Source organism: Diadema antillarum, unplaced genomic scaffold (assembly GCF_040938485.1).
Source record: "Diadema antillarum isolate AM-2024a unplaced genomic scaffold, OU_Dant_1.0 scf00000124, whole genome shotgun sequence".
In the NCBI taxonomy this organism is placed as follows: domain Eukaryota; kingdom Metazoa; phylum Echinodermata; class Echinoidea; order Diadematoida; family Diadematidae; genus Diadema; species Diadema antillarum.
This window is the reverse complement of record NW_027271013.1, coordinates 350,732-364,279: the sequence shown is the minus strand read 5'-3', so window position 1 is coordinate 364,279 and position 13,548 is coordinate 350,732. Positions and strand designations below refer to the sequence as shown.

Genomic DNA, 13,548 nt, shown 5'->3' with positions numbered 1-13,548 from the left:
ATATTCATGTCACATTATCTTCTCTGTAATTCTTCGAGTTGTCTGTGTTGTGTAGCATGGAAGACGCATTGCAATACAAATTGCCGCTAAATATTACACAACTAGAATGTGAAAATTACCTCAAGTTATTAATTTTACTTACACTGTTTATACCAACGAAAATAAATGTGAATGATCGTTCCACTTGAAATTGATGAAATCATGTAATGCAAAACATGCATTCCCACGACTAGAATAGAATGTGATTTGGGGACAGTACAGAAGGTGTCTACCAACAATAGTGAATAGCAATTAATTTGCTATCTTCTTATGATGGTGGTTCACGCAACGGATGTTTTATGCTCTTCATCTACCAGTAGTAACTGATAAAAGACTGACAAACAAATGGTTTAAGTGTTCCAACACGTGATGGTTTTTAGATTGGTGGTGGATGAGTGTGGATCATTTCATCTATGTAAGACTCGTCATATCTGTGATGAGATTTGTCCGTGGTTTTGTAATTTATATTTACGACCAAAGAAGAGGAAACACTTCGACCGCACAGTATTTTAGTAACTTAAAGAATCGTAAAGCAGCGGTATGTTGATAGTGGCCAGTGACTACCACTGGAACTTAACATTTGTTGTTAGCTGCCTTCAATCAAGAGTGTGTGAAACATTGGACCAAAATGCACTGTTGGTGATGTAGCTGAATCAATTTAATCGTTATCATCATGGGGTGGGAAAAATTTGCTCCCCCCTCACGATCTTAGCTGTCTGTAAGACAGACGACTTTGAACATTTTGAACGTTGAGCGAACCTCTAACGACGGAAATTACAAACATGATGTTGTAGAGTTTACATTTATTGTAGGCCGACACTTGTACTGTATTTGGTATTCAGCCGTAGTTCAAATTTCACAACTTCCAGCGTTCGATCTGCCATGGTTATTTACGTTTTATCTACCATCCATCAGTGTCTCGATCGTCAAGTATTTTGTTGCATTATTTTTTTACTTGTTCCTCATTTCTCTTGTACACGTGTACTGTGTTTTTATTTTGTCTCATCTGTACTCTTTCTCTGTTATTTTCTGAAATTTTGACAGCTACACAAATTGTTTGCACGATACAGTGTAATGATATCGATGCTTGTAAAGTTTGTCGTCAGATAGAGAGCAAAATAGAGCTTTTTTTAATGGCACCTCGCTTGTTTTAAAACGAATAATAATTTTGAAGTTATGATTTAAAAAAAATATCCCTTTATTTCATTATTTTCTGCTTCTTAGCATATTTAATCGTAAATATCTCAAATTTGCAAGAATGGCTTTAAGTCGTTTTGCAGGCAAACTCCTCGTTTGTGACTGTCACATGATGATGCATTCAATGTTATTCTCTCTTCCCTTGAACAGACTACACGTTTACTCTTGTGATAGCTTTGCGTCACCATGGTTGAGTTTACGTCGACGATAAAATATTGCTTTGTAGAAAATGCCTTGATCCTTTTCCAGATCAAATTGTACAGTTGTACATGTATGTAAAGACGATTTTGTATAATTTTTGTATTCCTGTCACGAGATGTACAAATTTGGGGAAAGAATCTATATTTTGTATATGGAATATGCCAAGAGACATTATGTTTGATTAAAAGAATACGATGTCAAAAATAAATCATGTCACTTTTGATACACTAAAACGCTCTCCTCTGTGTTCCCGTGCGCATGTAGACGCATGTGTGTGAGTATTTGGCTGTGTGTGTGTGTGTGTGTGTGTGTGTGTGTGTACTTTGGGGGAAATCCAGTCCAAATATAAGTTAGTCTGGTAAGAAGGAGTAGATATGACGAGTTCAACGGTATAAATTTGATCGAAATCAGATGAAAAATAAGGAAGTTATATGACATTTTGAAGTTTCGCTATTTTGGGGGGAAACCGTTCTAGAACAATCAATATGAATATGCAAATGGCAAAGTGAGCATGTCATTCCCTCACAACTTGCCATATAGCTTGTACATAAAATTATGAAATTTTCAGTTTTTTCATTCAAATGCAATTACGCCCGAGGCTCAAATCCTTATATCTAACTGATCACTATTCTGAAGTTCTTCAACCAGGAATAACGTCATCTTTCAGACTTCAATGACAGAAACATTGGATTTTCGTCATTTTTTTCTCCACGATGAATGGAAAATTATGAGGGTATGACATGGTTAGCTCACTCATTTGCATATTCATACCCACCGTACAAGAACTGTTTTGGATAAATTATCAAAATTTCATAACTTCCCTATTTTTCATCCGATCTTAGTCAAATTTTATACCGTTGAACTCGTAAAGTTATACTTTTTTATCAGACTAACTTACATTTGGACTGGATTTCTTCTTTAAAAGACACTGCAGATATGCCATGATGAAACGCATTGCCGTTTCGGAACACAAAGAAAATTGTCGACAGGTCTAAGTTATCACTCGAAGGGAGGAAATATCTTAAATTGTACTCTCTGAATCTGTCCAGCACTCACTTAGACGCTCAAACACATATCAGACAGAAAACACGAATTGCTAATGGTGATCACGTTTCGAGGGTTATGAGTTGGTTTATGGCTACAACACCTGTACAAGAACGTGTGGCACAGTGTAGTAATATAAGGCGCCGCTGGCGTTGCATAGCTAAGAAGCATTTTGACACAATATAGCTGATATACACGTAAGTACACTATACGATGTTCATGCAGACACTATTATTAGCTGTAACCAGGAAGGGGAGTTGAAACATGTGCAGATCTTACAAAAACAAAAACATTAACTCTGCTTTACTTGATGATTTGAATGGGGAACTGATTTTGAAGCGACGAGATTGGCTTTAAAGCAGGCTCATAATTTCATAACCATGTGGATACAATATACATGTACTTACCAGTTGCGGCTAGCTCCACACGCTTTCAAGAGTTAATAGCACTTAAAAAATAATATTGTTCGTCCACACAGGATGTGTATTTTTTTACTGTACAGTTTGTGGGAAAATTAATATGATCAATATTCTAGGAAACTAAGTGAATCAATTCACTGGGACTGTATAACAAAAGAACAGATCTGACATCAAACTATGAAAATATAGAACCGAATTGATAAGAGAAATTGTGATTTGGAGAGTTATTGGGACCAGTGACTTACAGTAACAAAAACAACCACGTCGAGTATAGACTTTGAATTTACAGATACATCATCGATATGCTGTTCAACCTTTGTTTTTGTACTAACATAATGTAAGTCTTTTTGATCTGTAACGCATGTTGGAAAGTGAGAAATCATTCTACGTGTATACCATAACCAAAGTAAAAAGTACAACAGAAAAGTACTTCGCGTCTTCGAAATGGGACAAAGAAATTCTGCATCATTATTACAATTATTACGGAGAATGCTGAATAACGATGTTGTTTGTTATATGCACTACAATGGCAACATGTGGCTGGCATTGCGTTGACATTTTGTTGGCATATATTTTGGAATGCTTCAGGAATTATTTCACAAACACATAAAGATACTATGTACAATCAGGGAGGTGAATTTCCTCTCACCTCCCTGGTACAATCTACTTTTTTAAACTTAATTTTTGAAGGATGCAGGATAGAATTTAAAGAAACACCCATGTACACGTTTACACTTAGAAGAGTTTTGGCGTCCCCGTCTTTTTTCGTATACGTATCATGAGTTTTCCATTCGTTTTACATTTAGGACTTCTATGGGTCGAACACAAATTTAGATATTTCAATAATTATTAATCACAGGATCACAGCACAATGTGTTCACAAAAATAAATACATAACATCTGACCGAGCTTAGTTTTGGATTGTAATATGTAACAGGCTTAGTGAACTGGCAAAACAGGCAAATCCCAAAACCCTTTCCATGGGGTCTCAGTACTTATTTTCTTGATAGTATAGCGGTTGACAACAAAATCTTGTGTCATACTTTATAAGACGCATCGTTATTGAATACTCAACATCGATATTTCACGAGTCACAAACTCGTTTATATATTCCTTACCAACACAAGATACAGTACATGTATAAGGTTTTCTCAACTGCTTTGCTACCGAACCCTTTTCTCAGTCTTGGCTATACTGAAATTCAAGAGGGCGGGCGACAAATGCTGGTACGTAACCAAAGTGATCAGCGCGCGGAATGTAGACCCACATCCAGTCGTTTTCTCTCTGCATTGCCGAGTTGACAACGAGAATCTCCCCTGGTTGTGTCTCCACCTCGTCTCTTTCGACTGGTGCGTAAGGCTGCGTGGCGATGTAAATCTCGATGACGCTTGGCGATGCCTAATGTGAAAACGTAAAGAGCAAAGGAAGCTGTTAGAGGGTGGTTTTCTGTCAGGCGTATCTTATGCTTCATAAAAACCTTCACCTCAATCAAGAGGCAAAATGGAACGAAATTGCTGAAAGATTTCTCCCCCCCCCCTCCATTTCTAGCAACGCACATAACCTCTCTCCGTCACTCTCTGACAAAGCAGTCCAATTCGTGGGGTACTGTAGGCCCCACCTTACAGAGTTTCGATTTCAAGCTATACTACTCTCAAAGTATCGTCACGACCTTACGGACTATTGGCAAAAGGACGACTATTCCGATTTTGAAGAACTTGCTTCTTTGCACAAGGGGCCATAATTAAATTAGTCGCGTCATGTTCCGGTACCCCAACTGTATGTTCAAACACTAAATGTGTGGTATTTCATAAAATACATAAATAAAATCATAATCCTGATACATTGTACGCAGTATTAATTCCCGTAAATCAGTATTGCCCTTATCACTTCTATATTTTGAGGGACGCCCTCTCTAACTTACCGATCTGCGAGCATTTCTGTTACAGGCAGACGCGGCGAGAGAAGGGATGTGTCGCACCTCACTCCGGCTGACCTCAAAGGCTTGAGTCTCCGCCTCCTTCGTCATGGCAACAGGATGCTGGAAGACAGATTGGCTGGTATCTGCGAGTGTGCAAGATGGCACAGAGTAACATAATAATCACAATGAAAACAAGTACATATAGACCTGAATTGCTTTGTCGTTGGAATCCTGAAAAAAGGGGGAATTACGTCATCAGATAGAGCTTGCATAGTAATAACATGGTATATGTGTGGGTTGCCCGGTGAACGAGGCTTTTCTCTTACATCCAGACAAAGGATATCTTCATACATCATCAATGATTGACAGTAAACAAGTACAAAAAAGGAGCATTTAACACTGTCAAATGTGAAATAATGATAATCTGAGTTCGTAACATAGGCTAATTGTCATGATTTGTTTTACCTTGAAGGACAAAATATTATAGAACGTTGCACGTATTGGCCTACAACAAGAAACGTTGTTGATACACTTTGTTATTGTTATTGTATCCTTACTTTGTGTGTGTCCAGCTTTTGTGACTGTCCTGTCTTTTCTCCCCCTTCGAACGGCTGGATCAGAAGACTTTGTTTCGTGTCGTCTGTGATTTGGTGCGAAAGTGTGCGCGCGTAAGTCATCATCTGACCGATCAGGAAGAACATGGACGTGAGATCCTATGCTGTGTGTAGACTGCAGCCGGGATGCAATCCCCTTCGAACACTCGTTCCAATCATTGATGATTTTCTGCACCCGCGAAGTTTCATCTTTTGCTACGGTGTCGATAAATGGCTTGGCACCATAAGAAGTTGTTTCGGGACCTGCTTCATTTTCTCCATGAGGTTGTTGGGTTTCTATATCAGGCTCCTGATCTTGCATCAGAAGCGCCTCCAGAATTTCATCACCTTCGATTGTTCGCCTGATTTTTCGCTTCTGTTTTTGTCCGAGCTTCGCCTCGACGACGCGCACGTTCGTTGCAGATCGTCTTTGTGGCGTGATCTGCGCAGTGTGATTGTCCAAACTCGACGGTGCTGGAAGCGACCGTCTCGTCTCCACGTGGCCTGACTTCTTAGGCACAAACCTAGAGGTCGTCCTTTTGCCATCAGGTTGTGGGTTCGAGGTCGTATCAGAGACCCGCTGCTTTACCTCATCTTCTATGGACGTAGTGCGAACGATCCTGGCGCTTTTTATCGAGTTGCCAATGTATGACGGCTTGTCAACAAGTTTTCCAGTGTCTCGACGATCAGTATTGTGGTCTCCTATCGCCTGCTCATTGTCACTGCCGCCATGTTCGGTTTTGACCTTTCCTGTAAGTTTATGTTGCCTTGTATGAACAGCCTCAATCTCTACACGACGGGCATTACTCGTACTCCTGCATTCTCCAAGAGCACCACCCCTACACAAAATGGCGGCACACTCTTCACCGTCCGTAGAATGACTATTGGTGGCGCTTTCCCATGAAGATGTGCTGGACAGTTTCTCAACCCTGGGAGCGCTGTTGTCTATACGAATCTCCTTCGTCGCACTATCGTTTTCTCCAACCTTGCCCTGAGGCTCAAAGTCATTCTTCCAAGCTGTCCTGTCCTTTCCATTTGGTCCCACTCTGGAACTATATGGTCTTTGCAGGCTGTCTACTTCTTCCATCAGCTTTGAATAACCACTGCCTCCATGCTTCAATTTCTCTTGTGTTTTCTGAAATGCCTTAGGCGACTTCTTGGGCATGGCATCCATCGCTGTATGAACACGCGGAAATCCTTTTGGAGGAAGGCCCGACCGATCCTGTCTAGTATCCCGCATATGCTCCCTTGCGTTTGCTGATGATGCGAACCAGACATTCTGGTAGGTGTGGTCTTCAGTGGTACCGTGGTCTCCCAGCTGTGGATGTGAGCCACCTGCCGTGATGTCCGCGATGTAATCGACATTAACGTAGGTGTGGTCATCCCGCTGCTTCGCCAAGCACTCCCTCGATGAGCTCCTTGATCTTTCTTTCCCGCCCCTGCGATTTCGTCTTGATCGTCTCTCCCCAACTGACATCCGGCGCGGTATCTTACGAAAAGCGCTTTTTGTCGAACTCCTAGCCTGCGTTTTTGCCTCAGAATTCTTTGTGTTGGTGAGATCGCCGAGGACTGCTCTACAATCATTTGTAACTTTTGAGAGAATTTCAGCGTTGCTTCTAGGAATAAGGGCTTCCTCCTCATTGGATTCCATCCAGTTGTTATTTAAATGATCGCTGCCTGCCTGCGCTGTCGGCTCGTAAGCACCTCGTGCAGACCATGGAGTGGTGGTAGCGGTAGACTTGTCTCTTTCCTCTGTGGATGTCATCGTCTTCCCTTCGCTTGTCGGAAGACTATGCAAGCTGATCAGATCAATTTGATCAAAGTCAATGTCATCAAGAGTGGGAAGGCATCTCCTCTGCCCAACCCACGTGGGGAATATGTTTTTGTATCCATGGTAACTAGCTTTATCCGGGGACGTCTGATCAGATGGCACAGTCCGCTCACCACGTGAACTGCGTTCCTCTCTATAACCGTTTGGATCTGGTAAAACCTGCTGTTTAATTGGTGATACTGTCGATTGTTCTGACGACTGAAAGTTGTCATTGGTTGATTTACTTCTGTATGAGGCTGGGTGAGTTTTCTGCGGACTGGAAACTTTGGCACTCATAAAAGTCTCCTCAAAGAAGACAATGGAAGCCAAAGTTCCGTCAGGGTTAAGTGTATCGTTCTGCTGGGGGTGATGACTCCGTGCCACGGGATCGATGGTTTTAATCTCCCTGCTGTTTAATTCCCCTAGAGTAAAAGAAAAAAAAAGATAGAAATACAACAAATTAATAGACAATCGAGAGCCACAATAATAAATACGGCACCCACCCACCCACCCACACACAAAACACATAATTATGGTGTGAAACTCATTGGAATTTCAACCAAATCTTAATTTGGGTGCATACATGGGAACCAAGAGAGAGAGAAAAAAAAAATTTGACCAAATATGGCAAATACGGCACAGGAAAGAATATAAATGTCAATTTGGAAGGTTTAATATTGCAACATAATATAAAATTGTTGGTGTGAGAAATTCCGTATGTGCTTTCTCCATCACAAAAGTCCCCAAGTTTATACACTACATTTCCCACATGTGCTAACCAGGGAGGGAGAATCCCCTCTCCAACTCACAGTCACAGCGGTAAAGCTTTCGATACAATCGTTATATACATGTATTAACAACTTTACAGAGAAAACCCACACCATCATTCACATTGATTTTGAGACAGATACAATAAAACAAGGAAAAGGAGAGTTGGATTTGATCGAACGAAAAGGAGCACACTGAAATTCACATTTCCTTGAAACAGTCTTATTGGTCACAAAAGATTGATCTACAAATTGTTTGTAATGCTTACAACTTGTCGCTGTCACAATTGTGTAATAGAGGTAACCTTTCACATTATTGTGGTACTACTGTATAAAGAGCAAAGCAACGCAAAGGGGTCTAATTCATTTTCTCTCTCTCTCTCTCTCTCTCTCTCTCTCTCTCAGTAGAGTAGTATTCTGGAGTAGAATAAGATTACAGTCAGCTCCGTGGAAGTTGACTGAGTAGGATGTGCCGGATAATTGGCTAAGTCGATGAAAATAAAAGTCCAAATTTATATACATAGCCTTACGTCTGTTTTTCCTCTGCTCTTTTTTTTTCTAAGTCAATGCGTTTTCGTCAGTCCCGTCAAGATCGACTTATGCGGAGTTGACTGTACGCGGACTATTGTAATGATATCAAGGTTTATTGTAGTGATTATTTACTTGCATATTCTGTCATGTTATTACCTTGCCCAATGAAGACATCACCGTTGGTGTAGTAATCAGTCGGGGATCGTATTTCTGCAAGTTTCTTTTCATGAGTCGGTGAGGATCCCTTCTTGTGGCTTTCCGGTCCTATGTATACCCCTCCCACACTACCAGGCGACATCATGGGACCAAGATCCACCTGTTGCTGGGAGAAAGGGTGCGCCAGCGTACCCCTCGTGTGCACGGGACGGGGCGTGGTCGGGTCGTTGCGGGGGCCAGCCCGCTGTCCACCTGCGAGACGAGAGAAGAGAGACAATACGATGACAGCTTTATTAACCAATTTCAGGACACGTCTGCCATAAATGACGAAATTGTGATTTTCCCATCATTTTCTCTTTGTGTCGACATAAATCCTTTCAAACGTGCCGAGACCACAGGAATGAGGTATGTATCTATGATTGATGTAATTACCTTATTATCGCCTCTATGTACAATTCCACGGAGATTGTATCAATGCCTTATACTTTGTATCGCAATGTAAACGCATCTGCGGAGCTAATTCCTCACCATGTCAAAAAAGACAATTTCAATTCTCAAAACCTTGTCGCTTGGTACTGGTCAGTCGGTACCTTTTCCTCACTATGACCTGCCATATTACTATTATCATCATTGTTATATTCATCTGAATATTATTATTGTTATAACTATTACTACTATCATCATCACTATAATTATCATTATTTCTACTATCATCATCATCATCATTATCGGTAGTTGTGGTAGTAGCATTTTGTGATTATCACCAGTCTTATCATCACCACTGTTATGACACAATTGCAATTTGTGTCTTGTACCTAGTCATAGGAATAGACAATAGAGTAATACTTATAAATGGAAATATCAAATTCATTTTCACGTTCATTCCCACTCACTTAGTATAAATTCGCCGCAACAATATGATTACTGCATTCATTCTATTTTATTTGTAAGCCGAGTCGATGTTGTTCGCTGACCATGGCGCGCTACTTGGAGCGAACATGAAGATAATAAACATGTAGGTATCGACTGTTATTATGTGGGGTACTGTATGTGTGGATCTGATCGGTCATCATGGTCATCGCATGAAGACGAGTCCTTTATGGAACCTCCACTTCGAGTGCAAGTCCATGGCCCCATTTCATTTTTTTTTTATTGTTATGATAGCAACTCTTCCTGGAATGGCAATTGCCATGGTAATGGCAAGAATCCAGCTTCCTGAGTGGCTGTTGCTATGGGAAGTAGCCATTCCAGCAAGAGTTGATATCGTAACAAGTTTTATGAAATGGGGCCCAGATCATGTTCAAGTTGGCTTCCGTAAATATCAATAGGGTAAACTCAGACGAACCTCGATATTACATGTACACGCTTTTTCAAAATCGGCCCTGAATAAGAGAGGTTGGCGTTTACATCAGTTTCACGGGTCTAGGGCAATTACCCCCTGGACAATTACCCCATACCCTTCGCCTGACCCTAACCCTAATCCTAACCCTGAACCTAATCCTAACCCTAACCCAAACTCTAACCCTAATCTTTACTCTTACCTTATCACTAACCAGTATTTAGCCGGGGGTTATTGTCCTCTGGTGGTATAATTGCCCTGATATGCAGTTGCACATGACATCGGGAGCAAGCAAATCGACGAAGGAAAGGGGTGATGAGGTTATTACCCGTAACTCTCCAGTTGGTTTGATTTCGTATATAATTACTATCATAAAATCATGCATTCAGTCGATACCAAAACATGTCTCCTAAAAGTCGTCAATGCTAGATTATCTTTTAAATAGACTATCAATGCAATGTTTGATGCTAAGTACACAATCTAGTGAAATTGATTACAAGACGAGCGATAGAAGGGGATTTTGTTTTTAACTTTCTACGTTTAAAATAATAGATTTGACACAATTTGTTCCTAAAGTAGACTAGCCCTAGCTAGGTTTCTCTCCATTCGTTTCCTCACTATGGGAGAATCTGGGCTCAACTCCATCTTATATGGATGAATGGAGGCAAACCTTTGTTATTTTGCGAGACCAACATCCCAACCAACATCCCCTCTAGAAATCTCTCAGCCAGGCGTAAAAAACCAAATCACCACTTGACGCCGCGCGCTTCAACGAATCCATTCATGTTCGGTTTTCTGCTCAGATAGGCGGGTTAATCCTCTGAGCTTCGGGCGGAAAATTCACCTTAAGCCAAACGAGGCTCATTTGTGTTCCTAAAATCTGTTGCTCTTTGTGAAAACTGGCATAAAAGTGGCATATAGGGCACTTGACAAGTTCAACAAAAAGTTCATCCCTGATGGAGGTAGTATACAGTGACATAAAGTAATGCCAATGAACATCATGTGTATTAACGTCGTCACCCGCTACATATCGGGTTTCACGACGTTTCGAGTTTGAAAATTCGGACCTGATTTCAGAACTCCCTAGTCTATATGCTACCAAGTAACGACTCTAGCAAACCTACATTTGTGTAAAATGAAGCTATGAAATGTGCAGTTAAAAATAAGCCATGCTTCTAAAATGATATAGCGATTTGCAAAGACATGAAATTCACAAAGTAAACTGTTGAGTAAATGATTTATTAGCATGTTGCATTTGGTCAAAGATTTGTCAATACTATTTTAGTAACAGCAGAATTTTCAAAACTTTTGCATGCAGGGTGTTTTGTCATCCATTTCGAAAATCTTAGCAGTATAAGCAAAGTACAATGTCTCTATAACTCTGCTGTCGTAATGTTAAACAATGCATCTCTTAAATGTAGATTTCCATATATGGCAATGTCTCCTTAGACTTGTGAAGTCCTATATAATCCTACCTTGCAGTATTGACTGGACCTATACGTATAGGGAATATACCAGTCATTGCAAACGACAGTGAGATCAGATTAACGACAAAGCAGCGAAAATTAATATGACAGGGAAAGGAAGATGGTATACAACATTGTTTACAAGTGAAAGAGTGTGACTGATAGATATTTGCCAACATGCATCATCTTTGTACAAAATCTAAAGTAACACTCTTATTACCGTCTGGTGAAACATTACCTTGGCGGACGTGTTTCCCAAGTCGCCATAGCGATCCTCCGGGACACAAGATCGGCATGTTAGCTCCGGGTAACGTGTAAATGATATGCACGGACAAGTTGGTCTACTTCTGGGTGAAAGCGTTCGTTCAGAGGTGCAGCATGCTCCTAGATCTACGTCAATAACTGCCTCGCGAGTTCAACCTTTCTGAAAAGGAAAACGACATGAACGTAAAGAATAGTAACAGAGCGATGTGTGGTTCATTCCTAAAAATGGAAAGAGTCCTAATCACCTACACAGAATACTTAACTGTGTACGGCACAAAAAATATTAGCGAAGTAGACGAATATCATGAAATTTACTTTGAGCGACTAGAAGAGTTTCCTATCAGGAAAACACTCAAAAGAACTGTGGATATCTCCTGCATTCGGTGCGTCTTTATATACAGCAACTGACATGTCATCCTGCGAACAAGCAGGGACTCCCGCCAAAATCTGCTGAGATTAAACCATTCACCATGAAATCTCAAACTGCGGTGGCAATCATAATCACAGGGCACGTTCAGAGACAAAGATCTTTTTTTAGCAATAATTATATGTATTACAAGGTACGTTAATACGCAAAGCGGCTGATTGGACCAGGCAGGAAGAAGAAGAATTATTATTGCGTTGAACTTTTTTTGGTTGTTGCTCGACATCAAAAATCCGCCGAAGTTTTATTCGTCTCATGAAAGAGAGACAACGTGAATGGCAATTTTTCTTAGCGATATCAAATGTAAACTAAACAAAGGGATGGTGAGTGATATATATGTGTGTATTGTATGAGGTTTTTTTTTTTTTTTATAGATCCTAATCAATGTTTTTGTTTTCGTAGGAGGGTATTGTAGCTGCTTCTAACTTTTCACAACCACTGTTTCATATTCTGTTGCCATGCAACTATAGGCCTATTTGTGTGAGGGTCTCGTCAACGGCGATATGTAAAGGTTAGGCAACCATGCGTTCTAGGTGTGCATGAATCAGTTGGCAGGTAATGGGTTAAAACGTGCAATTAGAGCAGGTGTTCGTGTACTGCGGCTCCTGACACAGCCAGATGTAGACTGCAAAACTGCAACGATCGACCGAGTGGAACTCTGCGATTGAATGTCTCGGGCAGCTGCGACATCACCCATCGTACTCGTCAAAAAAAAAAATCTAACAAACAAGGCAACCAAAACGAACAAACAAACCAACCAAAACGTTCGGGAGTGATCGAACGACGTCTGCTCGGTTGCCATGAAAAGCAATTCTTAACTTTGATATGGTCCATTTACTTCATCCAAGTGAAGTAGGCAAAATCCAAGATACGGAATAACTGAAGAATTTAGCTTTCGACAAAGTAACTTCGCAGCCGCGATTTCCACTTATGAAATGTACAACATACTCATTCAAATTTGTAGCTCTTTTAAGTTTTAGTGACCTGTTTTTAAAAAATGGCACCCATGCACTTCACAAACACTAGTCGCTGATATGTTAGAAAAGAATATGAATATTAAGGACCGGAAAACTTTCTGCAATAATTGTTCTGGTTGTCTGGGAAATCGTTACATAACTTACAGTTGTAAAAGTACTCATGAAATTACGGGTATTCGAGTTAATCATCATTTTCCAGGAAGTTGCCCTGCCCGCCATAAGGCTGCAACCTACTACAGGATCTAGGACGCTGAAGCCTGATTTTCATCTTTTATTTTACACGTTTATGATTTTTTATTTAAAATCGTGTTATCTCCACTTATTGACACTGTCACTGCCACCAGATCTGCACTGCACACAACATCCCATGCAGTAACCCCGAGGCGAGGCGTACATCCCAGTA

General features: G+C 40.6%; 1 protein-coding gene across 1 annotated transcript; it reads right to left on the bottom strand.

Moving 5' to 3' along the window:
• Positions 1-4,079: 4,079 nt before the first annotated feature.
• On the bottom strand, positions 4,080-11,776 carry LOC139720229 (uncharacterized). Its single transcript, XM_071631593.1, has 5 exons — positions 11,719-11,776; positions 8,676-8,927; positions 5,376-7,643; positions 4,822-4,961; positions 4,080-4,298 (listed from the first exon to the last, which is right to left on the bottom strand). Exons 1-5 carry the CDS (start codon positions 11,774-11,776, stop codon positions 4,080-4,082), a joined length of 2,937 nt encoding a protein of 978 aa, XP_071487694.1.
• Positions 11,777-13,548: the final 1,772 nt, after the last annotated feature.

Coding starts and splice junctions, on each gene's coding strand:
- LOC139720229 (XM_071631593.1), bottom strand. CDS start 11,776: ATGCCGATCTTGTGTCCCGGAGGATCGCTATGGCGACTTGGGAAACAC. Junction 7,644..8,675: donor TGATGTCTTCATTGGGCAAG/GTAATAACATGA, acceptor CTTTTACTCTAG/GGGAATTAAACAGCAGGGAG. Junction 4,299..4,821: donor ACAGAAATGCTCGCAGATCG/GTAAGTTAGAGA, acceptor TTTTCACATTAG/GCATCGCCAAGCGTCATCGA.